This window comes from Colossoma macropomum, unplaced genomic scaffold, assembly GCF_904425465.1.
Source record: "Colossoma macropomum unplaced genomic scaffold, Colossoma_macropomum, whole genome shotgun sequence".
Classification (NCBI taxonomy): Eukaryota; Metazoa; Chordata; class Actinopteri; order Characiformes; family Serrasalmidae; genus Colossoma; species Colossoma macropomum.
Window position 1 is genome coordinate 33,059,410 of NW_023494793.1, and position 27,354 is coordinate 33,086,763.

Sequence of the window (27,354 nt, forward strand, 5' to 3'; positions counted from 1 at the left end):
CAGTTTATTCATCGTGATGTACAGAGGAGTTTAACTTCACATCTTGTTTTCTGAAGAATGACCAAGACAACGCACACAGCTGATTGATTTGGCTGCATGGGTAAATGTTACTTTATTGTTAGAAAAAAGAATATATATGTATATTTTCTAAATTCATGTAAACTATATAGTAGTTAGCATGCAACATGTTCATCCAGTCAAGCTAACCGCTCCTGAATGTTATTTAGGCTAAACTCGCATCCCTGTTACCCATTTTTAACCTGATCTGAAAGCATTTCGAGGCGTAAAATTGAACTCTATTCACAGCAAGTGCCAGAAAACATTAAGCAAGGCTACATCGCCACCTTCCGGATTCTGCTGGAAATGCAGTGGTGCTCTTTAGCCTGTTCTGTGTCTCAGTTTAGGCTTGATTGCCTGAGCAGTAACGTTAAAGCTGAGTTTAAAATAAGCTTGCCTTATACCTAGTAACTATATGTGCTCCTCCTTTCTAAACAGCGGTTTAGCAAACCTTTTGCTAAGATAGCTGAATTAAACTGCTGAGAACCAACCTGCTGGTTTGCAGGTTAAGCTAGAAACTGACATGAAATTTAGATTAGCTTACCCTTTGGACAAAAAATGAATATAATACCACAGAGCCATTTTCAAACAGATGTTTTATTGTATGCCAAAGTGGTCCATGTCCAGATATCCTTAATTGCTGGCAATGGTCTGCAAACAAGGATAAAAAAATACGACTTTCACTCTTTGATTAATTACAGTGGTACTTAAAGGATACATCAGATGTCTCACAACATATTAACGGTACATTACAAAACTTACACTGTTGATCCAGGTGATGTAGGAGGTCACTCGTGTGAAGACGGTGGGCTTCTTGGCAAGGTTGCAGCTCAGACCAGAGCCAAAGCTTACAATACCATGGACCTCCCAGGCACCGTCAGCATTCTGGCAGTTCAGGGGGCCACCAGAATCACCCTGTACCACAGGACACAATGGCATATTACAATTTTCACCCAAATCTCATAAAGCAGGGGCTCCCAGCCAGCACGGTTTGGTAATTTCTTTTCTAAACCTAAAATAGAACGAGTAAATGGATGAAATCACCAAACAGCTCTCCATTACTGGAGCTGGGCAGCCCTGGGCTAAAGTAAAATGCCTAGAATTCTTTTTCAAAAATACCCTCATGGAAAACGTTTTTATATATATATATATATATATATTATATATATATATATATATATATATATATATATATATATATATATATATATTTAAATGATAGAGTCAACTTAATGCAGTAAGTTCTTTTCTATACATTTATCTTTTAGCTTGGCAGCATATCATCGAGACCACAGATTATTGTGTGCTTACGTTGCAGCCAGAAACAATGCCATCTCCTCCAGCACAGACCATGGTGTCCTTAACTTGGCTGCCCCACCAGTCCAACCTAGTGCAGGTAGCATGGTCAACCACGGGGAGCAGAGCCTGCTGCAGGATATCAGGAAGAGAACCTCCAGCTGGAGAGAAAATGGAAAGGGAAAAGGGAAATCTAGGCATTATTCTGAAGACCCCCAGCTTAGGAACCATGTATGCTGAAATACTGAGTACCATTATATTTGCGCTGTCAGGGATAATGGTGTGAGGTTGGCCTATTGAAGACCAAATGTAGATTGCAGCTGTCCAGTTATTCTGTAGATCAACAAGGACAAAAAATCTAAACGTATCCTTTTTCACATTCTATTAACTGCTTTTGTGAAGTCAATCCAGGGTATTTGTTATAGTCAAATCTTACATGATCTGTATTGTGGTAAAGACACTGAACTAGTTTGCATATTGTGGATATGTATTTGTTCATTGTGTGCTACCCTTTGTGGCTGTGTCTCTGGATCTATTGTATTGCTTGTTTATTTGCTTATTTGTATTCTGTGTTTTTCATTTATATATGCATCAAAGCATGCAAGTACATTTGGCCAATTGGCAGAGTCTGGTAAAGTAACTATGTTTATCCTGCTGGACAGTGGTATTATGCAGGAGCCTTACTCTTTGTGCGTCCCCAGCCGGTGACGTAGCAGGGGGCATTGTGGGGCAGAATGTAACCTTCCTCAGGAAGACAAGCAGGCGTGATGGTGTCACTGAAGGTCACGGGGTTAGCCAGCTTCACCAGAGCAATATCATTGCTTTGGCACACATAGGACAGGACAAACACAGTTCATTTTAATGTGTTAATATCATTCTAGCCTTTGTTCTAATTATATTAATCACCTATTATGTTAACCCCGTACATGAACCCACTAGAAGGTCCAAACTTGTACTGCACACTTCTGTAACTTTAACGAAAAAAAATTTGTTTGGTTTGTGCTACAGTCTAAGTAATTAGTAAAAAATAAGCAATAGGATGTAAAAAGCGTGGATGTACAAAGTCAAGAGGTTAATCACCTTCAGTTCCTAGTACTACATTACTATGTTAACTACACTATCAATGGGTTTATACTGTGAACTCTCATTAAAAAAGGTACTAATTGTCACTGGGGTGGTGCCCCATCTTGTCACTGGGGTGCTGCTCTCAAGGGTACATCTTCAATATATTTAGTTAGGAAACAATCGTACTGTAAGACAAAGCAATTCATATATTTTTTGTGTTATATTGACTCCACACACTCTGTCTTCATTGCAGGCTTTTTATTGCATTGTTTCGTATTAAGTCAGTGTGTTATTAAAAGAAACAAGTATGCACCTTTCCCCTAATAAAAATATACTGAAGGTACACAACTGGACCTTAAAACTGTTGTTGTACTTTTGAAGGTGTATTCACATTGTACCTTGATGAACGAAAAATGTACCTGCACTGTACCTTTTTCTGATAGTGTTTGCTACAACAATGTCAATACCATATTTATTTGGTGATGTAATGGTATATACTTTGTCCAAATGCTGTGTAAATATCAGACGCATGTAGAGCTAACATGACCATTTAAACATTTTGGATCTCAGCAAACATAAACACACGGGTTTCAGCATTAAATTTGGAAACAACCAGAAGTTATTCTGTTTTAAGTAATGTACTAGAATCATCTATTTACTATAATTTCTTATTTGATTAGTGCTTTTCAAATGTGAAGGATTCTAGATGTTAATTCTCAATGTTATATAGATTTCTTCATTATCTACAGCTCTGTTCATCATTCTGCACATAAAGTTTTTTTATCTTAAATCTGGAACAGTTTTTAGATACAAATGGGTTTATATTACAGGCAAAACAGTTTGAACAGTATTGTCCATTTCAAACATATGCAAAGTAAGTATGTTTTAAATATGTATCATGTGTTTAATCTCTTTTACCGGATGAAGAGGGAGCTCCACTTCTCATGAACGACAATCTTCCCAGCAGCGATGGCTACAGAACCGTCCTCAACCTCCGCCAAGTTGTGTTTGCCCAGCGCAACTCTGTAAGTGTTGCTGCTACTGCAGAGGCACAAGAGACGCAGCACACAATGTCAGTCACTAAACACTCAAACAAACCATTAAAACCATGAAACATGAAAAATTAAAACGGCAACAGTTGTAGTTGTTAGGGTAGCATTTGCACTTATTTTCACTTTGTGACCTGTTGATATTTCAATTTTGGGAGACTGAAAATAGAGATTGCGTATAGATCACTGTTTTGCACAAGGACATGGTACATTGTTTTGAAATAAAAGTGTTTTTTTCTGAGCCAGGTCAATCTGTGTAGTATAGAATCAGAGCTCTGTGGAATAAAGACTATTTAATATATAAAATATAAAATTTAATCTTGACCTCAGAATCTAAGATTGTATCAAACCTAACAAATATGTGTAGTGCTATGCCACTAATACCCAGGCCTGGCTACACCATAACGAAAACTCCACAGTATCATATAAATATCTTATTTTACTATTAAAAGCAATGCACTGTGAGTGGTTTTACAGCTGTGGGTGTTAATACAACAGATTATTCTGTACCAAACAGGCTGAGTTGGTTTCATTTTTTGACTAGCGTTACATGTTATTATTGTGCAGCAGCACTATGTAATTTTTGTATTTTTTTTTTTTTGTTAAAATTGAAAGTTGCATTACTGAGTCAAAAGGGAAAAAAATCATGCTAAAATTCAATATGTGTGTGTGCTGCTTTGAATCACCCTGTAAAGCCTGAAAATTTTAAAATCAAAGGTGAGGTTTTGCAGGAGTTTTTCAGACCGCGTCATTTGTCTTTACAAATTAACGTCAGATGTCATGTTCTAGCAAATCAAATCCAGACCATTCTTTCTTGATTCACTACATCAGCTGCAGAGATATATTTACTGTACATTTACCATACACTGCTGTTCATAAAGTTCAATACATAATAGATAGTAAGAGATTACAGTAAATTACCATTTATAATAAATTACCATACCAGGAACAAGCCCAAGCTTAAACAGGCCATCAAAAGCTGCCTTCATTCAGGTCTTTGCTTACCTGATGCAGTGAGCAGCAGTCAAAACCCACTGACTGGCAATGAGGGTGCCTCCGCAAGTGTGGTACCAGGCACTATTCTTGGTGTACTGGAGGGAGATCTAGGGAACCAAAGAAGAGACTGGTGAATGTTCAACAGCATAAAAAACATTCAATATTGAATTGTGGCCTAAAGCGCTAAAACCACAGGGATTAGAAAGGATTATGAATGCAATATGTTGTTAACCTGCCAGGGCCAGCTGTGGGGACGTGCATCCTCACCCCCCACAACCCTCTTTACAATGGGGGGGAATGTGGGCAGCCCACACCCATAAGCTGAGGAAGAAAATGCATTTACAAAATTACTGATAAATATCTTTGATATTATCTGTAGAAATACAGCTATAATGTCGTGTGTAAATCATGTGCAAATGACTACCACAGACACTGAGTAAGTTTAGTTGCAAGTTCATTTATTGTGTATGGATTATGTTAAGTTTTACAAAATGTTTACCAAATATCAAAACATTTTACAAAAGACATCAAAATAGCTGCAAAATATGCTAGTAAAATAAATGGCAGAGTCTGAGAGAATGTTATGTTGCAGTTAAGGTTTCAAGGAAACTTACCTCCAACAACCAGAAGAGCCAGGACCACAAACTTCATCATGTTTGTATCTTCCACTCGCGTTAGTTCTCCAGGGGTTTATATAGTTCAGGACCCCTTACATGGCTAAAATTGGATGATTCTTGGAAGCTGAACCATTGGGTGGTCTGGAAAAACAAACAAAAGCGACTTGTCCACGTTTTACCTTGATCTGTCATGTGGAATATCTAATCAGAATGTGCTTACACACGTCTCAGCTGACATCTGTAAAGAGAGTAGACTTTTCTCATCCATGATTATTCACAGAGCCTTATTCTGTCTCATTCTTGTGCTTGATGACCTACAGTACATTTTTAAGATATATATATATATTTATTTATTTATTTATATCTGTCATCACTGCCTGAACAACACATAGAAAAATACCAGTGGCCCTTTACACTGTGTTAAAATTTCACGATGAACAGACCAGTAGAAATGCTGCAAAAATATGATTAATTTCAAGTTGAGAATGTTTTTCCTTTCTCCTGTAAAGTTACCATTCTGAAAATATGAGCTTTTGTTGCAACAGTGATGATATGCTTTTCACACAATCATTCAAGCATTTTATTTTGGTGGTCTAATGAAAGGTTCTGTGCTAAAGTTCATCAAATCTGTATAATCATCCTGGTCAGGTCAGACTACATGATGACACCTGTGAAATTCTCAGGGCAAGTTAACAGTCCTGAGATAACATGAGTATTTTGGGGAGTTTATCTACAAGGTTAAACTATGCTGGTGAGAGTGTAGGGGCATTTAGTGCAACACAGTGGGTGTAACAAGTATATAAGGTGTGAACTGCCACCAGTTATTACACATTCACCATGAAGCTTATGATCTTGGCCTTACTCGTTGTTGGCGGTAAGAGTAGAACTGCTCTTCATCTAATATCCAAGCTGATGGTTTTCATTCAAAAAAACCTTACATCAGTTTCTGGTAGTTTGCATACAAAGCAAGAGAGCAACAGCAAGAATTTTGGTTTGTTTGAACATGAATACATGAGTGAAGAGATTAATCATTTCAAACGCAGAATTATGAGTCAGTTACTCAGGCTTACTAAATGTTGAGGATTTTAATTCTTTGGACTGTACTACATGGACTGTTCTGCCACCTGGCTGAGGAATTGTTAAGTTACAGAAGTGTGTGATCAATGTTCAGCCCCTCTGGGACATCCTAGCCATGTAAGAGATTAGGTCTAAAAATGATTTTACAGTAATTGTCAATCATATGGTATCTTCTGTGAAAATAATTTATAAATTACATAATTACAGAATGAGAAACTGTGCGCTCAAATCATTGCCATTGCAGTTTAAAGCATTAGATGATTATTGAGAGTTTCTCTTCCCCCACACTTACTGTGGTTTAGCACAGACACCTTTTTAAAGTTAAGAGCATTTATTGGTTTGTTTAGCATTTCTCTCTTTTTTATGTATACATATTTGTATGTGTGTGCTCCTTAAACAGCCTATGGATGTGGGCGCCCCACCTACCCCCCAGTGGTGAACAGGGTGGTTGGAGGTGATGATGTCAGAGCTAACAGCTGGCCCTGGCAGGTACTGTGATATCAGCATTTCATTATTTTAAGCTTTACATGCATTCAGATTTGTTATTGACTGTTTGAAAGGCCTATGTCCTACATTTTTCCTACCAAAAAACAGTCGTAACAGTCTCCTTCTGACTTGTTGTATCTAGTCTTTGTATTTTCAAAGTGTTATTACTAAAAATGCAACACTAAAATATTATATTTTTAAATGAAATTGAGACCTCAGTCCTTGTATGTCTTATTGATTCCAAAGTAAGTAAAACAAAAGACAGAATTGTGTTAATGTCATATATTTTATTAATGTGCAAATGATGCACAGATTTTAATCAAGGGAATTTAATGCATTACTTATTCAATTCTACTTAATCAGTTCTATGATACAGTAACTGTTCCCCATTTGCATCGACATACTGTAGGCCTCTCTGCAGTACCTGAGTGGGAACAGCTACTACCACACCTGTGGAGGCACCCTCATCTCTAACCAGTGGGTGCTCACTGCTGCTCACTGCATCGGGTAGGAAACCTATTTGTCCTACTGTCATTTCCATGGTAAAACCTACTGACTCACATATGCACCATATATGCTTCACATCGTTCCATACAAATGGATTATGTAATTCATGTTCTTTTATGAAAAAAGAAGCATCAGGATTTTCTCTCTGTATGGTTATTGTTCAGTTACTAATCCTAAAGCTCATTGGTAACTTCTATAAATTAATTATCTACTATGAAAGTAATAAGTTGTCTATAGAGAGTGAGGAGTTGAAGCAGGTGCCCACCCGTACTTTTACAAAATTTAATACTGAACTTTATTTGATAAATATCATACAAAGTGTGATAACAGACTTACTGAGTCATATTTCATGCTTTTGGCCCAGCAGCAGTCGTACCTACAGAGTGTACCTGGGGAAGCACAGTCTGGACACTGCCAATGAGAAGGGCTCCATTGCCATTGCTCCTGCCAAGATCATTGTCCATGAGCAGTGGGACTCCTACAGAATCCGGTTAGTGCTGCAGTCTCTTTCCACTGAACTTAATTTAGCTTAAACTTACTTTCAGTAAACCACAGATAAACACCACTGAGAATGTACTTGAAGATTAACAGTAACCCCTACATCATTCAAACATGACTTTATTTTAACATATCATATTAAAGCATCATTCTTATCTCTCTACCCTTGTTTATGCATGTGTGGATTTGTGTGCGGATTTCAGCAACGACATTGCCTTGATCAAGCTGCAGACTGCTGTGCAGTTTTCTGACACCATCCAGGCTGCCTGTCTGCCTCCAGCTGGAGATGTCCTGCCCAATGGTTTCCCCTGCTACGTCACCGGCTGGGGCCGCCTCTGGAGTGAGTAGCTCGAGAACAAGTACTATAATTACAGTCATACAAAAAATACGTTTTTCAGTTTTTTTCTTAGACTACCTTATAAAAAGTGAAATCAAGTTGGAAATATTAAAACAAAAAAGGCTTTTCAACTTATTTTACATATAGTAGCTGTGTTAAATGTGTTTTTTCCCTGTTCACTCTCTCTCTTTAGCCGGAGGTCCTATTGCTGATATTTTGCAGCAGGCTCTGCTCCCTGTTGTTGATTATGCTACCTGCAGTCAGCCTGACTGGTGGGGAGATCTGGTCACTGAGAAAATGGTGTGCGCTGGAGGAGATGGCCTGCTGGCCAGCTGCAATGTAAGTCTTCTCTCTTGCTATTTCTTTTTGTGTAACCTGACTGATGCCTATTTGGTAAAGCAATTATTTAGCAGAAATTTAAATTTGTGTGGTGGAACAGCCAAGACATGTTTTTTTGTCTAACGTTTGCTTCTTTAGTTTTGTACTAGAGCCACAAGGCTAATGTAGCTAACAAGCAATGGAACTGCACAAGATGGCACAGTTTAACTTTCAGCTTAAGCAGTGTATGCATGAAGACACCTAAAAAAACACTACAAAAATTTGGCAACTTTTAATGTTGACTCCTTTGGACATCACATAACTAACAGCAACACGTAATTGATTTAACTTACCTTCTTTAACTCCTCATGTACATTTTGAAGCCATTCTCTCTTTTCATCCGTGCTGATGAAGATGTCTGAATGATGTGATACACATAGCTGATCATGATCTTTGGCAGTTCCTGCAAAAATCTTGTGTAGAAAGTCATTGTGTAGTAACATCTGAGACACTGGCAGGTGTGGTTATGCACACACTGCTTATACCAGATGTTAAACTACACAATATTGTGCAATGATCCCATTGGCATAGTGCAAACAGTATTCATCATCACACATTTGTCAACTATAGTTAGTATTTACGCTTTTTAAATTGTTACATTCAATTGCAAAACATAAGGCTAATCTTTCTTCTATGCATCAGCTCTTTGCAAGCCAAATGCTGTTCGTAATGTTATTTTCTGACTTGTGCTGTAACGTCTTGTCCAGGGTGACTCTGGTGGTCCTCTGAACTGCCAGAGGTCTGATGGCATCTGGGACGTTCAGGGTGTGGTAAGCTTTGGCTCCAGTCTGGGCTGCAACTACCCCAAGAAGCCCTCCGTCTTCACCCGCGTCGCCTCCTACATTGACTGGATCAACAATGTGGGTGCACTCACGCCTTTCCTGTTTATGCATATGTTTATACTGCTATAGTGACAGTTAGATGTGTGTTGGCACTTATACACAGTGCTTTACTGCTTCTCACAGTACAAGTTTAGAGAGTAACTGCTTTTCTTCTTTTTTTCCAGGTAATCGCCTCAAACTAAAAGGGATGCCTACTGTACAAAGAATAAATGTATGATCAATAAAAGAGATTATGCAAAGTACTTTTCCTTTTTCTCCTTTTCCCTAATTGGCTCATGGCTATCTAAATAATATTGATTTCCTTTAATAAAGTTAATAAGCCGTAATAATTTGGGACCATTCTGTGATGCCATATACAGCTAAAGACCCTGAAGAATTTACATGTGTGTTCTGCATGTATAAATAAAGGACACTTTCTCCAACTCATGATTTTCTCATTGACTTTCTTATTTAAAGATGAGTCAAGTATTGTATGTGCTTGTCAGATGTACACACTATGTACAAAAGTATTGAGATACACTATTAGTGAATTCAGTGACTTTAAGGTGCATCCATTGCTGACATAGATTGTTAATTGTACAAACACAGCTTGCATAATCTCACCTAGAAAATAATCTATTGCTAATAGAGTGGGATGTTCTGCAACAGCTGCCCCTGAACTTAAGGTCACCATGGCCAGTACCTAGAGGGGTATAAAGCTCCTTTGCTTTGTGATCCAGACCCACAGGTATATGCAAACGTTTAGGCATCCCTTTGATTTTTCTAAAAAAATAAAAAATATTAAAAAACCAAGTACTCATCCTCTACACACATCTGGTCATTCTAACAGACGATTCCCATTTATATGCTGAATTGGAAAATGTATTGGAAAGGACAAACTTTGGAGGCGCCCTTTGTAGATGATTAATAAACTCTTAACAGAGTATCAGAAACACATCAACAACGTGTCAGTGAAGTAGCCATAGTGAAGCATCTGATTACATTGAAGTAAATATCTTGTAGATGTTCTGTTGATACATTACTTACATTAAGTAAATGTATTGTTAATGTGTTACTTCCATTACGCATAACCTAACTTCACCCAACCTTACCCGAAACCTAACCCTCACGCTGGCCCTAATCCTAACTCTAACCTTAACCTTAACCTTAACCCAGAACCTAATTCTAACCCTCATATGTTTTTGAGATGTTACTAAGAGTTGTTGAGTTTTTTGTTTCAGGAACACTCAAAATAAAGTGTCACCACAAACTCTCTATATCTCCACTGATTTTAGCAGAAATGGTGCATAAGTAAGTATCTGGGTACTTATCTGTCTTATGTAGAAATGTCAACTGGTACACCACAATTGTCACCTTGCAGAGAATGATAACAGGGTGTATTTGTGCTGTTTGATATACTTGTCATGTAACAATATTTAATTGTTCCACTGTTCAAATTATTTATTTTTTTTGTCACTCAGCTCCCTGTTTAACCACACCAGTTTGGCCCTTAAGGCTCTAGAGGCCCTGGGCCAATCTTACAGAGCAGGTATTGACTTCTTTCAACTTTATTAAAACCTTCTCATTCATTACTATAAGTTTGTAACAGTGATCAAAAAGCATCATGTATTTAGGAAGATGAATGCTTTTTCTATTTGCTGATGGAAGCTGGTGCAGCAGCACAGCAAGAGAACTCATATCATGCAGATTGTATTACAGGACAAGGTGGGCCTAACCCAAAAACTATGGTATATAAAAATACATCATGCTGTTACCATCAACATTCGCCCAATAGAACTTGCTCACAGAGTCGACCTGTTCGTGAACAGAGCATCACTACAATCGATATATCGGATGGGCCTGATCTATATCATTCAGTCAGCTACCACAGACAATAATTCCTTATTCACAAAAACCTCTTGCTTTGAAACACATATTTAAAGTGATTAGACGTATATAATCTAAATGGTTATGTAATAATAATGGTTATGTAATAAAAACAAAATGTTTTTATGTAATAACTACAATACCCAAAGAACACTTTATTTGTTGCCTCAAAGCACCTAAGATCATCAAAAACATTTTGTGCTAAATTATTCTGCATGGTCATCCACGTCAGAACAGACTACAGGATGTCACCTGTAAAATTCACAGGGCAAGTTTACTAGTCTTGAGATAATATGATTATTTTGGGGCTTTTATCTACATGATTAAACCATGCCCTCTTAGGTGGGCCTAAGAGACAGTGTAGGGGCATTTGGTGCAACATAGTGGGTGTATCTAGTATAAAGGCTGTGAACTGCCACTAGTGACTACACAGTTACCATGAAGCTCGTAATTTTGGCTTTGATCATCGCTGGCGGTAAGAGGAGCACTGCTCTCTGTCTTATATCCATGCAGATGTTTGCTATTCATGAATGTGTGAAAAAATAGATTTAATTGCGTATTAACCAGTTATTATGGTTCACTAAAGATAACTTCCAAAGGTAAGAGCATGAATCAGCTTGTTTACTGTATTACCAACTCATTGCACTCGAAAGTCATCTCTCTCTCTCTCTCTCTCTCTCTCTCTCTCTCTATCTTATATATGTATGTTTGTGTACGTGCACACTAAATAGCCTATGGATGTGGGCAGCCCATCTACCCACCCGTGTTGAACAGGGTAGTTGGAGATGGTGGAAGTGATGTAGATGATGCCAGAGCTCACAGCTGGCCCTGGCAGGTACCATCATCTCAGCACTGTACTAATTTCTGTCATTTTCTATCGCTTGGACATAGTTTACTTGCATAAGTATCTGTTATAATCTGATGAAAAAGATTATTTAGGGGTGAAACTAGGGGTGATTTATTAAATCCAGTCAGGACTGTTTTACTACAACTGCTAAAAAGAGTAATGGAAAAATAACAAAAGATCTCTGAGGTATGAGCATAGGAAATACCTATGTGTGCTTTTTGCAGAATGGAGCTGGTATTTTTATTTCATTTTATTTAGATATGTTTAAGATCTGCAGCAGCTGTGCACTGTGAATTGCTTCCCTTGCCACCTGCTGGCTGCACTGGGCATATAACTTGTGCGTGTCACTCTAGGCATGTCTAAAACATATTTATTTAAACACTGTAATTTTAAGCGAGCAATTTGGATCAACTTTGTATTTGTATCACATTGCCAGTATGTTGCCACATCCTTGTAGAATGTTGTCAGGTAATGTTGTTAACTTTCTGTGGAATTACATGCTAATGCTGTGAAACTGTAGAGAGCATTAAGCAGACAGCATTGTGGAGACCAAAACAACAGCTTGTCAAAGTTTACATGAACTTTTTGAAAGGTAGGGGAACACTACTAGAAAAAAAACGCATAGACTAGCATGTGTGGCCACCAGCAAAACCAGCATATGTTGTTTGTTGGACACTGGTTAGTAGCAAAATACAACCTCATTTCCATTTCCATTGGGATGTGTGCAAAATGTAAATAAAAACAAAATGCAATGATGTGCAAATCATTTAAACCCTATATTTAATTGGAAATAGTATAAAGACAACATATTAAACGTTGAAAGTGAGAAATTTTATTGTTTTTTGAAAAACAGTTGCCCATTTTGAATTTGATGCCAACAACACGTTCCAAAAAAGTTAGGACGGGGGCAACAAAAGGCTGGTAAAGTTGTGTAATGCTAAAAAAAACACCTGGTGGTTAATTGGCAACAGGTCAGTAACATGATTGGGTATAAAAAAAGCATCCCAGAGAGGCTGAGTCTTTCAGAAGTGTGGAGGGTCCACCACTCTGTGAAAGACTGCACAAGCAAATAGTGCAACAATTCAAGAATAACGTTTCTCAGCATAAAACAAAGCAAAGAACTTTTGCTTTTCATCATCTATGGTACATAATATCATTAAAAGATTCAGAGAATCTGGAGAAATCTCTGTATGCAAGGGACAAGACCAAAAACCTGTATTTGCTGGCCGTGATCTTTGGGCCCTCAGGCAGCACTGCATTAAAAACAGATTTGACTCTGTAGTGGAAATCACTGCATGGGCTCAGGAACACTTCTGAAAAACACTGTCTGTGAACACAGTTCATCACCACATCCACAAATGCAAGTTAAAACTCTAAAACACAAAGAAGAAACCATATATAAACAGGATCCAGAAATGCTGCCGCCTTCTCTGAACCTGAGCTCAATAAAAATGGACTGAGGTGAAGGGGAAAAGTGTCCTGTGGTCTGACAAATCAACATTTGAAATTCTTTTTGGAAATCATGGACACTGTGTCCTCCGGGCTAAAGACCATCTGCTTGTTATCAGTGCACAATTCAAAAGCCACTATTCATGATGGTATGGGGGACATTAGAGCACATGGCATGGGTGACGTGCACATATGTGAAGGCACCATTAATGCTGAATGAAATATACATGTTTTGGAGCAACATATGCTGCCATCCAGATGATGTCTTTTTCAGGGAAGGCCTTGTTTGTTTCAGCATGACAATGCCAAACCACATTCTGCATGTATTACAACAGCATGACTCCATTTTAAAAGAGTCTAGATGCTAAAGTGAACTTCCTGCTGTCCAGACCTGTTATGCACTGATAACATATGAAAACTATGACAAAGGAGACTCTGAACTGTTGAGCAGCTGAAATCCTATATCAAACAAGAATGAGATAACATTTCACTTTCAAAACTATAGCAGTTGGTCTCCTCAGTTCCTAAACGCTTAAAAACTGTTGTTAAAAGAAGAGGTGATGAAACACATTGGTAAACATGCCCCTGTCCTAACTTTTTTTGGATTGTGTTGCTGGCATCAAATTTAAAATGGGCGTGTATTTTTCAAAACCAATACAATTTCTCAAATTTCAACATTTGATATGTTGTCTTTCGTAATTTCCTTTAAAAACATGGTTTACATGATTTGCATATCATTGCCTTCTATTTTTATTTACATTCTGCACAGCATTCCAACTTTTTTGGAAATGGGGTTGTAAATCAACAGAACACGAGCAAAGCGACTGGCTCGTGTGCCCCTGAAATGGGTCATTTTATTGGCTCCCTACCAAAACCTTGGCATGAATTAGGGTGTGCTTCATGCAAATAACATGTAAACAAGGTACTGGTAGGTTGGCACTTGATTCCACACATGGAAGTTGATTTATCATTTGCAGTTAAATCGTTTCCATATTGTAGGAAAGTTTCAGGAATCAGATGTAGAGCTGTCCGTATGTCTTTAAAAGCAGTCAAATCTGAACTGTTTCTTATGCAATGTTGATGAGTAAGGACCAATGTCACACAACTTTTACAAATAACGTAGAACAAGTAGTGCACTTAGATACTTATATTGGAAACTATTAGTCCACGCTGTCATGGTCATGCGTCTTGCTCCATATTTCATAATCTCGTGCACAAATTGATAGGTTATAATCTAAATATTATATGCTTGATTCACATATACACTTGCTTTACCTGACAATGTGCAGGGGAAAATGGGGAAAACCTATTAAGAACAATGTTCCTTGACTGTAATCACATCTAGCATGTACAGGATGATGATACATAAACTTACATACAGTCAGGTAATCTAAACTGGAACAGCAGTCAGTTTTGTTTCTGTGGCACAAAAAATTAAAGGGGCATGATGCCCTGCTATTTGGCATAAGAATGCCCCTTGCTGAATATTACGTCACTTTGTCATCTGCGTTTTACGAAATGTACAATTATATGTCAAACTTTTTCTAGACTTTGCATTTTTCAAAAACTGTAACTAATCAAAGTACAGTCGTAAAGTATTAAATTTTAAAATGAAACTGAGCCATCTATCAATGTATATCTTAATACTTCCTCTTCATTTTAATCTATGCTATGATAAAAGACAAATGACAGTAAAATAGAAACACTTGAAATGTTATGTTCACTGATTACATAAATATTATGATTATTTGACCTGCTTAAATAAATTACGTAGGTTAATTTAACTGTAAGTAAACTTATTTACTTATTCATTGTTCAGTGCAGTTCAATGATACAGTAACTGTTCCCCATTTGCATCGACATACTGTAGGCCTCTCTGCAGTATCTGAGTGGTGGCACCTACTACCATACCTGTGGAGGCACCCTCATATCTAACGAGTGGGTCCTCACTGCTGCTCACTGCATCAGGTAGGAAACCTCTTTTCCTACTTTCATTTTAGTGGCAACACACACTGACTCATATGCTTAACAGGGCACCTTGTAAATAATAATAATAGTAACTTTATCTATAGAGCACTTTTCACACCAGTGTCAGTGAAAGGTAAATGTAACAAGCAATGAACAAACAAACAGTCAATAATCTGTGTGACTCATGTACACAATTTAAGGGTCCAAGGGGGTAAATACAAGTAATAAATGGTAAATTTAAGATAATGTATACTGAACTTTATTTGATAAATATCAGACCAATGTATTGAGTATAATACATTAATGACAGACATGCTGAATCATATTTGACACGTTCGGCCCAGCAGCAGTCGTACCTACAGAGTGTATCTGGGTAAGCACAATCTGAACACCCATGAGGAGGGCTCCATTGCCATCGCTCCTGCCAAAATCATCATCCATGAGCTTTGGGACTCCAACAGATACCGGTAAGAGTTACCTTCAATATGCTGACACCACTGAGATCTTTTAAATGTCCTTGAAGATTAACAATAATCCCTACTTCAAACAAGGCTTTATTTTATTTAACATATCATATCAAAGCATTGCATTTGTTTCAGGAATGACATTGCCTTGATCAAGCTGCAGACCCCTGTGCAGTTTTCTGACACCATCCAGGCTGCCTGTCTGCCCGAGGCTGGACAGATCCTGCCCAATGGCTACCCCTGCTACACCACCTACTGGCTCCGTCGCTTGAGTGAGTAGCCTGGCATAACCGCAGCTCATCATAAACAGGACTTAAGAACAGAAATTGTTATGACTCCTTTATAGTCCTCTGCTGCATTGATCCATTTAGTTGAAATAACAGCATTTCAATCCAGTCTAGCTTAACTAGGAATAAAAAACTTTGACCTATTTCTGATCTGGCTGGCATTGATGATTATATTAAAAATATAACAATAATCAACTTTATTACTTTCTACAATTTGTGGGTCAAGGTGCTTTACAATCATGCAATGAAGTTACATTTAAAAATACTCATAAAGCTAAATAAAAAGGAATAGTTATAAAAAGACAACATACGGATAAATATAAATAAAAGGATTGTATACTTTAAATGCAATTATACCAAATTAAAAAGTACATTTTGAAATGTTTTTTAAATCTTGACTGAGTTTGGCTGCCTGATTAAAAGGTGAGTTTGCAGCATTAAAACAAAATAGACCTTTCAACTGTTTTAACAGTTTAAACACTGATTAGATGTGTTCAATCTGCTTGGAAAAATCAACCCCTCTTTTTCTCCCATTTACTCTATTTTATCTCTCTCTCTCTCTAGCTGGAGGCCCTATTAGCAGCGTCCTGAAACAGGCTCTGGTTCTCGTGGTTGATCATTCTATCTGCCGTCAGTCTGATTGGTGGGGAAATGTGGTTACTGAGAAAATGCTATGTGTTGACCAGCTGGACAGTTGCATTGTAAGTCCTCTATCTAGCCATTCCTCTTTTTGCGTTACTTGTCCTAACTTGAATGACTCATGTCTCTTAAAGCAATTCATTAGCAAAAATTCATATTTTCACAATTTTCCACTTTCCCAAAGTGTAGATAATCAGCCAAGACATGTTTTTGTCTGAAGTTTGCTTCTTTTGTTATGTACTGGGGCTATGAGGCTAATGTAGCTAACAAGCAATGGAAAATAATGGTATTATTTTAGTTTAGCAAACAATTAGCATTGTTCAAATTGCATTCCTAAGTCACTACACACTTCACTGCTGTCAGAACAAAAACCTTGTATCTCCATTTTTGTCGTTTTTCAGTTTTGGACATAATTTAAAAATGTCTTTTGTCCTTTACATTGTATGTCAATTTCATGATGAATGGACCAAAGGAAATGACCCAAAATACTTGGAAAATCTCTGGTTCTATTGACTTACATTAAATGTAAAGTATATTTTTTCCTTCTCCTGTAAAGTTAACACTTTGGAGATACGAGGTTTTGTTCCAACAGCAGCAACTTGCTTCAAACTGTGTCAAGTTGTTAAGTAATCTAAAATTTACTTACCGGTGTGGTTTTTGGCAACGTAGGACAGTTATGTATAAAAATGGAGTAAAGTGTGGATGAAAGTAAAGCTTTATTTCAGGTTGAGGGTAAATTCAATACATTTGATTTTTCACCAAAATATTGTTTAACAGTCTTGATTTAATGATTACTACAGTTTGTAAATCAAGTTCACTTGCAAAACATGAGGCTAATCTTGCTTCTATACATCAGCTCTTTGCAGGCCATATGCTGTTCATAATATTATTTACTGACTAGTGCTGTATGTGCTTGTGATGTCTTGTCCAGGGTGAATCTGGTGGTCCTTTAAACTGCCGGAGGTCTGATGGCACCTGGGACGTTCAGGGTGTGGTGAGCTTTAGCTCCAGTGTTAGCTGTAACTACCCCAGTAAGCCCCCCCTATTCACCCGCGTCGCCTCCTACATTGACTGGATCAACAAGGTTGATGCACTCGCACCTCACCTGTCTATGCATAATATAGTTACAGTTAGTGTGTTAGCATGCTTGCTTAGCTACACTTAGTGGTTGCAAAGCACACAGGTCTTATCTGCTTCTCACAGTCATTTAGATAGTAACTCTTTTGCTTCTTTTGTCCAGGTGATGACCACAAACTAAAAGGTGATGCCAGCTGTACAAAGAAAAAAATGTATGACCAATAAAACAGATTATGCAAAATGCTTTTCATTTTTCCTTATATTGCTCATAACTACCTGTACTGTAACTGTACACATTAAAATAACATGTTGAGTTTCTTTAATAAAGTTAAAATGCCATTATAACTTGAAACAATTCAGTGATGCCATATACCAGTGTAGAATGAAAAAACCTATGGGTTGGAGAAAGTGTCTTTTATTTAGACACTTTCTCCAACCCATAGTTTTTTTCATTTAATTTCTTTATTAGAGAGGAATCCTATTAGTGTGTGAGATATACACACTATGTCCAACAGAATTCAGACACCCACTTTAATTAGTGAATTGAGCTGTTTTAAGGTGCACCTACTGCTGACACAGACGTTAATTTTGTGCTTATAGAGTAGGATGCTCAGGAGCAGCCATGCATGGACTTAAGGTTGCCCTTCCCAATGCCATGTGTTGGATAAAGGGGTATAAAGCCCTCCAGTAATGAGCTGTGGTACAGTGATTGAACACCACTGAATATACAGTACAAAGTGGTAATTAGAGTATAAAGTATAAAGTGGCAATTGTAGAGTGTAAAGTGTATTATATTCCAAAACAAATCTTCCAACATCAGAGCCTGACCTCACTAGTGCTCTTGTGATGGAATGCAATCAAATTATCACAGCAATGTTCCAAAATCTAGTCTAAACCCTCTCCAACATTATAAAAAATGTAAAAATAAGTTGTAAAGATTTCTGGATATTTTTAGTGCATTTGGTATAATTTATTGAAGGTATCCATTTTAAGCTATTATTTTATTATTAAAATTCAAATGCAAATGAAAAAAGTTTTTACTTTTTGTGAGCTTTTACTCTCTGCAATATCTCAAGTAGTCTGCGAAAGCCGTATAGTCCATTATGGTAACTTTAAAACACTATGAAATAATCAGTTTACACTATTTGGTTAATGTGTGTTCTGTGTTTTTTCAAATAGGCAACCAGATGTCATTCAGACAGCCCCGCCCTCCAGCGCTAGGATTGGCGGACTGCACTGGAGGGCGGGGCACGAGGGAATATCGATAGGCAAAATAACTCCCGGGGGCGGGGCTCTCCAGGCCGGCGTTACCATGACGCTTGTATACAACTCGTCTCGTGAGTCTCTGGAGGCTTGAAAATGCTGCTGCTTTTCCCTCGAGGAAGCTTAATTTACATAATTGATGAGTGACGACCGTTTATTGGAGTAAACAGGGATGTATGTAATTAACAGTGAAGCTGTAAAAATCTGCAGTGTTATTTGCAGTGTTGCAGTGTGGTGTTTTCAGCTCTGACAAGGAGGACGGCTAACTTCATGCTAACTTCATGCTCAACAAACAAGGTAACCTAGCTAACGATAACTTTACAAAAGTCAAAGACTGAACATAGACTGTCTAATACAGCAATACATTAACACATAGTTAGGCGTATAGTTAACGTATAGTTAGCTATTTTAAGTTTAAGATTTATCCTTAAACAGCTTGTTTTTTGACCAGGTTGAAATGAAGGCTTACCTTAAAACTCTAAACTGGATATTTAAACTCAAGTCCAAGCGCACCACGGTGGGAAGACACAAGGATGCTGATCTCTGTCTACAGGTGACTTAGGGATCTTTTTGTAGATCTATCATCAATTATTTTTCAGCATATACTGAGGAATATAATGACATAGCGTGTGTTTTTGAAACTCAATCAACGAGGCACAGTATGTATACTACGGAAGTCCGGAGAGGCCATGAGGTAATTATAATTTTCTAGACTGTTATCTTGAGATCATGACTTAACTGTCTTGTGATCTCAACATAACAAAAGTTGTTTTCTCAGTACCACAACTTATTTGTCTTGTGATCTCAAAATTAGTTGTGATCTTGAGAAAACAACTTTTATCTTGAGATCACAAGACAATTAAGTCATGATCTCAAGTTAACAGTCCAGAAAATTATAACTTAATTATAAATTATAACTCATGGCCTCTCTGGACTTGTATATTTTGTTATTTTTACTGTTGTATTAAATGTCTGACAGTACTTACACCACCACAAATCTATTGATAATCAGTGTAATAGTTGAGGGTGAACCATGTTTGTGAATATAGAAATTCCAGCTATCACTTTGGAAAGTTTATGGAAAGTCCTGAAGGTTGGCACTCACAAGGCACAGGGAAATAATTCCATACAAGATGATACCATACATGTGGCAATAAAGGTTTAGGCTTTTGCAGGCTTATGGCATCAGACTCAGATTTATTTACTGCAAAACACTAGTGGACACTGGAAGCAAAAACCAGACATCTGACTTATTTATGCACAGAATATTATAATCAGTAATTAATATTTGAAGATTCTTGCAACATGAATATATCTAAGTGGTGAGCTTGTTTAAACTGGGCCTGGGCGTTTGACTCTGGCCTGTATTTTGCCCAACAGAATGGTGGTGTGGAGGAGCACCACGCTACTATAGAATGGAGTGAGGTGGAGCACTGTTATGTTCTGAGTGACCTGAACTCTGTCCATGGCACTTACGTTAATGACTGTCGCATACACAACGCAGCAGTGCGCCTTACACCTGGAGACGAACTTCACTTTGGCTATGGAGGCTCAACCTATGAGCTCATACTGGACACTAAAGATGCAGTAAGATCTATGACATATTTGAATGTATAAGAGAACAAATAGCTTGTTCACTGATTTTTAAATGTCCACACATCCACAAAACCCTTCTGATTAAGGGCTTTTTGAGGCACACTAGTTGCTTTTTAATTGCATGTGCACAGCTGTGTAATCTCAATAGAAAACATGATATGTTTTGTTGTGGGGGGACCAAATTGCAATGTTTGTGGTGGGCTTAGTGCAAAAAAACAAAAAAAACAATCAGCCACAAGCCTGAGATGACCTTACACACTTCACCATTGGGTTGTAGAGCAGTGGAAAGGTATTCTTTGAAGTTATGAATTACCACTGAACATATGTGGAATGTGTTGGAGTGGTGTTTGTTATCCAGAACTAATAAGCACTAATAATTACCTGATCTCACTATGTTCTTGTGGCTGGATACAATCATTAATACCTTTGATTTCAGAAGAAATTTTGGAAGGGTAGGTGTCTGGATACTTTTGAACATCTGGTGTATCTTTGTAACTGTGTCCATCAGCTTACAGATTTCTTTACATGTTTCCATTTTTTCTAGAAGTCTTATATAGAACTCACATGGAAATCCCAACTAGTGTACCAGAATTGTCACTTGGAAAATACTAAGAGTGTCTTTGTGCTATGTGATATATCAGCCTGGCAGTCATCTAGCTTTTCTTGTTAGGATATTTCCTCGTGTTCCACTTATTTTTTTGTTTTTTTGTCACTCAGCTCCCTGTTCTACCTGCCCAGTCTGCTGTCCCCACAGCCCGGACAAGGAGTCGTGCACGGTCCCCTCCTGTTACCCCACGTCCCCCTGATAGGCCTCGGCCTGCCAGCGCAGGAGCGAAATGCGCTAGTTTGGCTCCAAAGACTTCAAAATCCTGGGGCCACTCTTACAGAGCAGGTAATGGCTTCCTTTTATTTCATTTAAACTTTCCTATTCATTACTACAGGTTCATAACAGTGCATAGAAACCGTCACGGATTTGCGAAGATGAATGAAAAGAGTAAACTGTTCTTGTAAGAAATGTTAAGCTGCTGTTTCTTATTCCTGTAGGAAGCTGGTGCAGCAGCACAGGAAGAGAACTCTCTCTGAGAAATATAACTGCGTCACAGAGCTCTAACAGCATGCAGGACTTAATACAGGACAAGGTGGGTCTAATGCAGAAAGTTAAACCCTCATTAGTCGAGAGTTACTTTTAATTTGCTACACTGTTACTATATAATAAATTTAAAAGTTCTTAATTTAATAACTGCGTTATTTGCTCAAAATTTAATTACAAACATGATCCATTCTGGATGTCAATTTTTTTTCCATTGTTTACAGCTTTATTCTCTTTTATAGCTTTCTCATTTATAATCAAGTTATACAGCTCTGTTCATCATTCTGGCTGTATCTAAAATCTTTTAAAGGGCACATATCCTACATTTTGTGTTGTATTTTATTTTTTAACAACCATAATTATTTTTTACATGACCTCTCTTTGTCCCTTAGAATTAAACAAGCTGTTTTTGTTACTGTGCCTTTAAGACTGATATGTGTAAGTGAGCTCTGTTCTGATTGGCTGTCCTGTACTGTGGACGGCTTTATTCAAAAAGCAGTCCAAGCTGAAAACACTCCTTATAATTTCAGCATGAAAGGGCGGGGCAAAACTGCTGAAGGCTGAATAGGGAGAGATTTGTAAATGTGTTGGTTTTTGTAAAATCACAGAAACAGTGAATTCAACACAGGCTGTTTTTGCAGCTTAGTTTTCATATATGGACTGCATGGAGTGGGGAGTGAATGAAACACTTTGAAACTTTGATATAGTACATTAAACTCTTTTGTTTCAAGAAAGTTTTCCATGATATGGGTCCTTTCATTTTTACAGTTTCTCAGTAATTTAATTGAAAACTTTAAAGTTGTCTAGTATTAGCATTATTGTAGAATCATTTTATACATGTACCTTCAACAATTTAGTTTTATTTTACTGAAAACAGTGATTCTAAACTTTTGAATGCTAGTGTACTTAGAGTTTCTTTTGATTTCATGTTGAAGTTGTGAGCTTTAACATGGGAAACCTGTCTTTTGTCCTGTCTCATGTGCTTTTTGTGTTCAGGAGGAGACCTGGGTGAGACAAGGTGAGGACCTGGGTGGTGTGATCATGTGTGAGGGAGAAGCTCAGAGGAAAGAATGTCTGATTGCGGCTCTGAAGGATGAGGTGTCAGCACTCCGGCTGCAACTTGCTCAGAGCAGTCAGAGTGACCCTGATGTCCGACACAAACTCAACAACTTGGCCAGAGACATCCAGGAGAAAAAAGAGGAAATCCAGCAGCTAAAGGAACAGGTGGAGATTAGAGTGATACCATTACTCTCTCTTTCTTTCTCTTTGTGTTCTCATCTCTCTCTCTTTTCAGTTGCCATTAAGCACAACAAAATGTTGTGAAAAAAGGTGTACACATCATTTTCACAAGAATGAAATACACAAATGAGCCGAAACATTATGACCAGTTGAAGCGAATGACAATTATTATCTTGCAACAACGACACATGTCAAGGTCTGGGATATATTAGATGGTAAGCAAACAGTCAGTTTTTTCAGTTGATGTGCTGGATGTGCAAGAAATAGGCAGGAGAGAAGACCTGAGTGACTTTGACCAGGGCCATATCGTTATGGCCAGGCGATTGGGTCAGAAATGGCAAGGCTTATGGGGTATTCCTGGTCAGAAGTGGTGAGTGCCTACCAATGGTGATCTGAGGAGGGACAAACGAACCAACAACGAGTTGGGCATCCAAGGCTCATTGATGCACGAGGGCAGCGAAGACATTCATGTGAGTGTCAACTTGACACTTGCCACCTACCTTGGACTAGATACGCCCCTTCATGGCATTGGTATTCCTTAATGGCAGTGGCCTCTTTCAGCACCGTAATGTATCCTACCACACTGCACACGTTGTTCGGGAGTTGAAGGTGTTGCCCTGGCCTCTAAAGTCCTCACATCTCCATCTGATTGAGCATCCATGGGATGTGCTGGAACCACATGTCTGATTTGCGGCAGCTCCACCTTGCAACTTGCGGGACTTAAAGGATCTGTTGCAAACGTCTTGGTGCCAGCTACCACAGATCTTCAGGACTTTTTGAGTCCATGCTGTGTCATGCGGAGGACCATCAGCATATTAGGCATAATGTTTTGGCTCATCAGTGTATATTACATCAGTCGATTGTGTTTTCTAGGTTACTCATTTTTTGCAATACAGGTGCTGATGTAATATATGGTGTTCATGTGGAAATTGTATAAACATTTCAATCAGGTAAATGAAGTGCATCACTTTTTGGAGCATATATGTATTTTACATGCAGTACTGAACTATGACTACAGCTTAGGTAATGTATGTAGATGCTGGAGATGCAGAAGAATTCAGGTGAGCTTGTTGCTCAGGCTGTGGCAGAGAGAGAGCAGAGGATCAGCAGTCTGAGAGCACAGCTGGCTAACCTCAAGAGTGAAAACAGCAAGTGCACAGGTAAAACTGCAGCACTGCCAGGAGCATCCATTAAACCTCTCTTCTTCTTTCTGCATAATCTTTTTCTCTACTATTCATTTAATGAAATATTTGACATATAATTTATTTTTAGATGACAAGAATCCTCTTACAGAGGTCTTTTGACTTAAATGGCCAATGAGCTACATTTTTCTTATATTTTACTTTTTTCTCAGAAGTCCACTTAGAATTTTTCTGTGGTTATATAACCAAAATGGGCATAGACATTTTTACATGACCATTTTCCAACCTTTTTTTTTAACCAAGTTGTCTTTAAGACTGATATGTGGAAGTGATTGTATTGACCTGTGTTGTGCCTCTTTCGGAAAGCAGTCCGGGGTCTGCCACAGACTCTCTACTCCATATCACTTCAACCTGAATGGATGGGTTAAACTGATGTGACCTAAATGGGCAGTCATATGTAAATGTGTTCATACTTGTGACATCAGATCTATAATGAATTGACTGTTTTTTTGCAGCTTAGTTTAGCAGCTTAGTATTTCAACAACATGTACATAATACATCACTCTCAAAAAAAAAGCAAGAAAAGTGTTACTTAAGTGCATACTTTAAATTCTTTCATTGAGCTGTTGATCATGTGGTTTGCTTTTCCTCCTCTAGCACTGGTGAACAGTCTGCAGAGGGACCTGGTGGCTCGGGAGAAGCAGACGTTGAAGCTGGCTGCTGAGGTTGACAAACTCAGACAGGATGTGAGATATAAAGATGCTCAGCTTAGCAACATGGCTACTAAGGTATGCAAACCTAATGTTACATGCTTCTGCCGTTTATCTCCACTCTACTCCAAACTGACATTCTTTTCAGATATAAATCTTGTAAAAACCCTTTTCACACAGTTATCACAGATGAAAGAGACTGAGAAGCATCAAGAAGAGTTTCTTGCCCAAGAAAAGGAGGTGGAATCGCTCAAGAAGGTGCACATTCATGCAGTTACATACTGGTCAGTCTTTCTGTGCCTTCTGTCTGGATACTAAGTGTTCTGTGTTGTCCTGTAGACTGTAGAGAGGTTGGAGAGGACTCTGAGAGAGAAACAGAATGAGCTAAAGCAGCAGAACACAGAGAGAGACTCCCTCAAACACAGACTGGAGCTGATGACGCAGGTCAGAACAAACAGATGAACTTTCATTCATATAGTCACATGCAAGCAGCACTAAAGCCTCATGAGAAATGCATTGTAAGACTTATCAGTAATGTCTATTAATTATTCTGGATTACAGTGTAAATTGTGTAGTTATTAGAATAAGAAGTTGTGAGAGCCCTTGCGGATTAAGGGGTTAAATTAACATCTACAACATACAATATATGGCCTGAAGTATATGGACACCTAACTATCACACCTATATAAGATTGTTTTACGTCTCATTTCAAAACTATCAATGATATTGAAAAGTTGAAAAAGCATTTGTGTGGTCACACACTGATGTTGGATGTGAACTGGTTCGCAGTTGTTCCAGTGCATCCCAAAGGTATTCAGTTGGGTTGAGGTCAGGGCTCTGTGCAGGCCAGTGGAGTTCCTCTGCACCAAATTCATCAAACCCTGTCTTTATGGAACTTGCTTTGTGCACAGGGGCACAGTCATGCTGGAACAGGAAAGGCCTTTCCTAAACTGTCGTCACAGAGTTGGAAGCATATAACAGTCTAACATGTCTTTGCATGCTGTAACATTAATATTACCCTTCACTGGAACTAAAAGATTGAGCCCAAATCCTGTAAAACAGCCCCAAGCTATTGTCCCTCCTCCACTAAACTTTAATGTTTGCACTGTGCATTCAGGTAGATTGCATTCTCCTGGAATCTACCAAAACCAAATTCGTTTGGAGACTGCCAGATATTGAAGCATGATTCATCAATCCAGAAAACACATTTCCACTGCTCTGGAGTCCAGTGGCAGCAAGCTCCACTTGGCTTGACCCATTTCATGAAGTTTAATATACTCAACTTTTAAGGCATCCCAGTAGCTAACTTTTATGAGTTGAAACACCAGATTCTTTCACAGTGTGGTGAACTCTCTCCTGTGTTTGTGTGATTGGGTTTAGGAGCAAGTCTCTGTTCAGACTGAGATGAGCAGACTGAAGGTTCTGCAGCAGCACACGCTCCAGAGAGAAGAGAAAGCTCAAACAGAGCTGAGACACTCACAGACAAGGGTGAGGGGACTGTAATAAATAACTGTAATATGCATCCACTGGTAGACATATTATTCACAAATTAAAAGCTCTGACTCTTTTTTTTCAGCTCGAGAATCTTTTCAGTCAGATAAAAAAATGCATACTCCTCACTTCCGAAACCGTATCAGAGAAAGAGGTTAGTGCATTCATCCATTCCACTCCAAAATCCACTCCAAAATTTGTCCATGCTTCTATCCATTTGTCAGTTAACCTGTTAAAGGTATCTTCTATCTGTAATAAGCTCAACAGAAGACACTCTTGTCCACTCATGGTCATGTATAAAGATGCAAGCATCCTGGGAATGTGTTTTTTAATTTCTTCCAAAGGTTTTTGCCACCAAGTGGGAGCCAGATCCTCATACAGGCAGCCTGGAAACAACAGAGTACTTTGTGATATATACCAAATAATGCATTTCACAATGCATTATAATAGCAAAATCAGCCATATTGCAAATGTGGAAGTCTGCGTCATGGATCTTAAACTTTTTTTTACGTTAGTGTTGTTGAACATGTTCTCCTGTTAGTCTGAACCAGTAGGCCGGTTCTTGCCATTTAAGGGGTTAATCTGTCCGTCAGCCCATCCTTACATTTATGATCCCACTCCATAATTCAGATAAACACCAGCAATTACAACAGACGTGTTCTGTGTGTAGGTGTTGGAGCATTTGTCAGAGTTAGCAGAACAGAAGGAGGAGTTCAGGTCCAGAATGAAGGAGCTGGAGCAACAACTTCAAGAACACACTGATAACCAGAAGCTTGTGGAGGAAGACAGTGAGAAACTCAAGGCCAGACTGGCTGAATGGCAGGTATTATCAACCAATCAGCTATTGGAAATGCCCTATAAAATATTTAACAGCAATGATAGCATACTATTTTCCATTGTTATAATAATACAACTTATATATCGACACTGTCAGAACAAAATTTCATATTTCCAAAATGGTAAGTTTACAGGAGAAGGAAAAAATGTCTTAACTTGTAATGGCAGTTAATGCAACAAGATT

At 38.2% G+C, this 27,354-nt stretch overlaps 4 protein-coding genes across 6 annotated transcripts in view; 3 read left to right on the forward strand and 1 right to left on the reverse strand.

The window, feature by feature from the left end:
- Nucleotides 1-635: 635 nt before the first annotated feature.
- On the reverse strand, nt 636-5,230 carry ela2l (elastase 2 like). The gene is made up of 8 exons (XM_036579256.1): nt 5,078-5,230; nt 4,696-4,784; nt 4,473-4,570; nt 3,337-3,459; nt 2,038-2,174; nt 1,369-1,514; nt 820-972; nt 636-708 (listed from the first exon to the last, which is right to left on the reverse strand). Exons 1-8 carry the CDS (start codon nt 5,115-5,117, stop codon nt 691-693), a joined length of 804 nt encoding a protein of 267 aa, XP_036435149.1. The 5' UTR covers nt 5,118-5,230; the 3' UTR covers nt 636-690.
- Nucleotides 5,231-5,834: 604 nt separating this feature from the next.
- On the forward strand, nt 5,835-9,631 carry LOC118813749 (chymotrypsin-like elastase family member 2A). Its single transcript, XM_036579257.1, has 8 exons — nt 5,835-5,954; nt 6,558-6,646; nt 7,053-7,150; nt 7,518-7,640; nt 7,852-7,988; nt 8,179-8,324; nt 9,071-9,223; nt 9,370-9,631. The coding sequence occupies exons 1-8, from the start codon at nt 5,918-5,920 to the stop codon at nt 9,385-9,387; spliced, it is 801 nt and encodes a 266-aa protein (XP_036435150.1). The 5' UTR covers nt 5,835-5,917; the 3' UTR covers nt 9,388-9,631.
- A 1,823-nt stretch (nt 9,632-11,454) lies between these two features.
- LOC118813751 (chymotrypsin-like elastase family member 2A) lies at nt 11,455-18,005 on the forward strand. Its single transcript, XM_036579260.1, has 8 exons — nt 11,455-11,546; nt 11,803-11,906; nt 15,238-15,335; nt 15,683-15,802; nt 15,935-16,071; nt 16,651-16,787; nt 17,657-17,809; nt 17,966-18,005. Exons 1-8 carry the CDS (start codon nt 11,510-11,512, stop codon nt 17,981-17,983), a joined length of 804 nt encoding a protein of 267 aa, XP_036435153.1. The 5' UTR covers nt 11,455-11,509; the 3' UTR covers nt 17,984-18,005.
- A 241-nt stretch (nt 18,006-18,246) lies between these two features.
- Nucleotides 18,247-27,354, forward strand: part of fhad1 (forkhead-associated (FHA) phosphopeptide binding domain 1) — a 30,215-nt gene continuing 21,107 nt past the window's right edge. The window contains exons 1-14 of one of the 3 annotated variants that reach the window (XM_036579258.1): nt 18,247-19,139; nt 19,288-19,362; nt 19,517-19,618; nt 20,446-20,652; nt 21,379-21,553; nt 21,706-21,800; nt 22,748-22,975; nt 24,027-24,150; nt 24,790-24,920; nt 25,023-25,100; nt 25,182-25,286; nt 26,223-26,330; nt 26,419-26,487; nt 27,004-27,156. In XM_036579258.1, the coding sequence (XP_036435151.1) occupies nt 19,336-19,362; nt 19,517-19,618; nt 20,446-20,652; nt 21,379-21,553; nt 21,706-21,800; nt 22,748-22,975; nt 24,027-24,150; nt 24,790-24,920; nt 25,023-25,100; nt 25,182-25,286; nt 26,223-26,330; nt 26,419-26,487; nt 27,004-27,156 (1,602 nt within the window). In that variant the 5' untranslated portion in view covers nt 18,247-19,139; nt 19,288-19,335. Of the gene's footprint in view, nt 19,363-19,516; nt 19,619-20,445; nt 20,653-21,378; nt 21,554-21,705; nt 21,801-22,747; nt 22,976-24,026; nt 24,151-24,789; nt 24,921-25,022; nt 25,101-25,181; nt 25,287-26,222; nt 26,331-26,418; nt 26,488-27,003; nt 27,157-27,354 lie in introns of those variants that run through there. The other 2 variants (XR_005007676.1, XM_036579259.1) reach the window with 2 other exon arrangements.

Bases quoted from the DNA above. Each gene is read 5' to 3' on its own strand.
- ela2l (XM_036579256.1), bottom strand. From the start codon at position 5,117: ATGATGAAGTTTGTGGTCCTGGCTCTTCTGGTTGTTGGAG. The intron at 4,571-4,695 runs GTTAACAACATA...TTGGTTCCCTAG, and splicing joins CCCACAGCTGGCCCTGGCAG to ATCTCCCTCCAGTACACCAA. The intron at 3,460-4,472 runs GTAAGCAAAGAC...GTGCCTCTGCAG, and splicing joins ACTGCTGCTCACTGCATCAG to TAGCAGCAACACTTACAGAG.
- LOC118813749 (XM_036579257.1), top strand. From the start codon at position 5,918: ATGAAGCTTATGATCTTGGCCTTACTCGTTGTTGGCG. The intron at 6,647-7,052 runs GTACTGTGATAT...GACATACTGTAG, and splicing joins CTAACAGCTGGCCCTGGCAG to GCCTCTCTGCAGTACCTGAG. The intron at 7,151-7,517 runs GTAGGAAACCTA...TTGGCCCAGCAG, and splicing joins ACTGCTGCTCACTGCATCGG to CAGTCGTACCTACAGAGTGT.
- LOC118813751 (XM_036579260.1), top strand. From the start codon at position 11,510: ATGAAGCTCGTAATTTTGGCTTTGATCATCGCTGGCG. The intron at 16,072-16,650 runs GTGAGTAGCCTG...CTCTCTCTCTAG, and splicing joins CTACTGGCTCCGTCGCTTGA to CTGGAGGCCCTATTAGCAGC. The intron at 16,788-17,656 runs GTAAGTCCTCTA...TGTCTTGTCCAG, and splicing joins ACCAGCTGGACAGTTGCATT to GGTGAATCTGGTGGTCCTTT.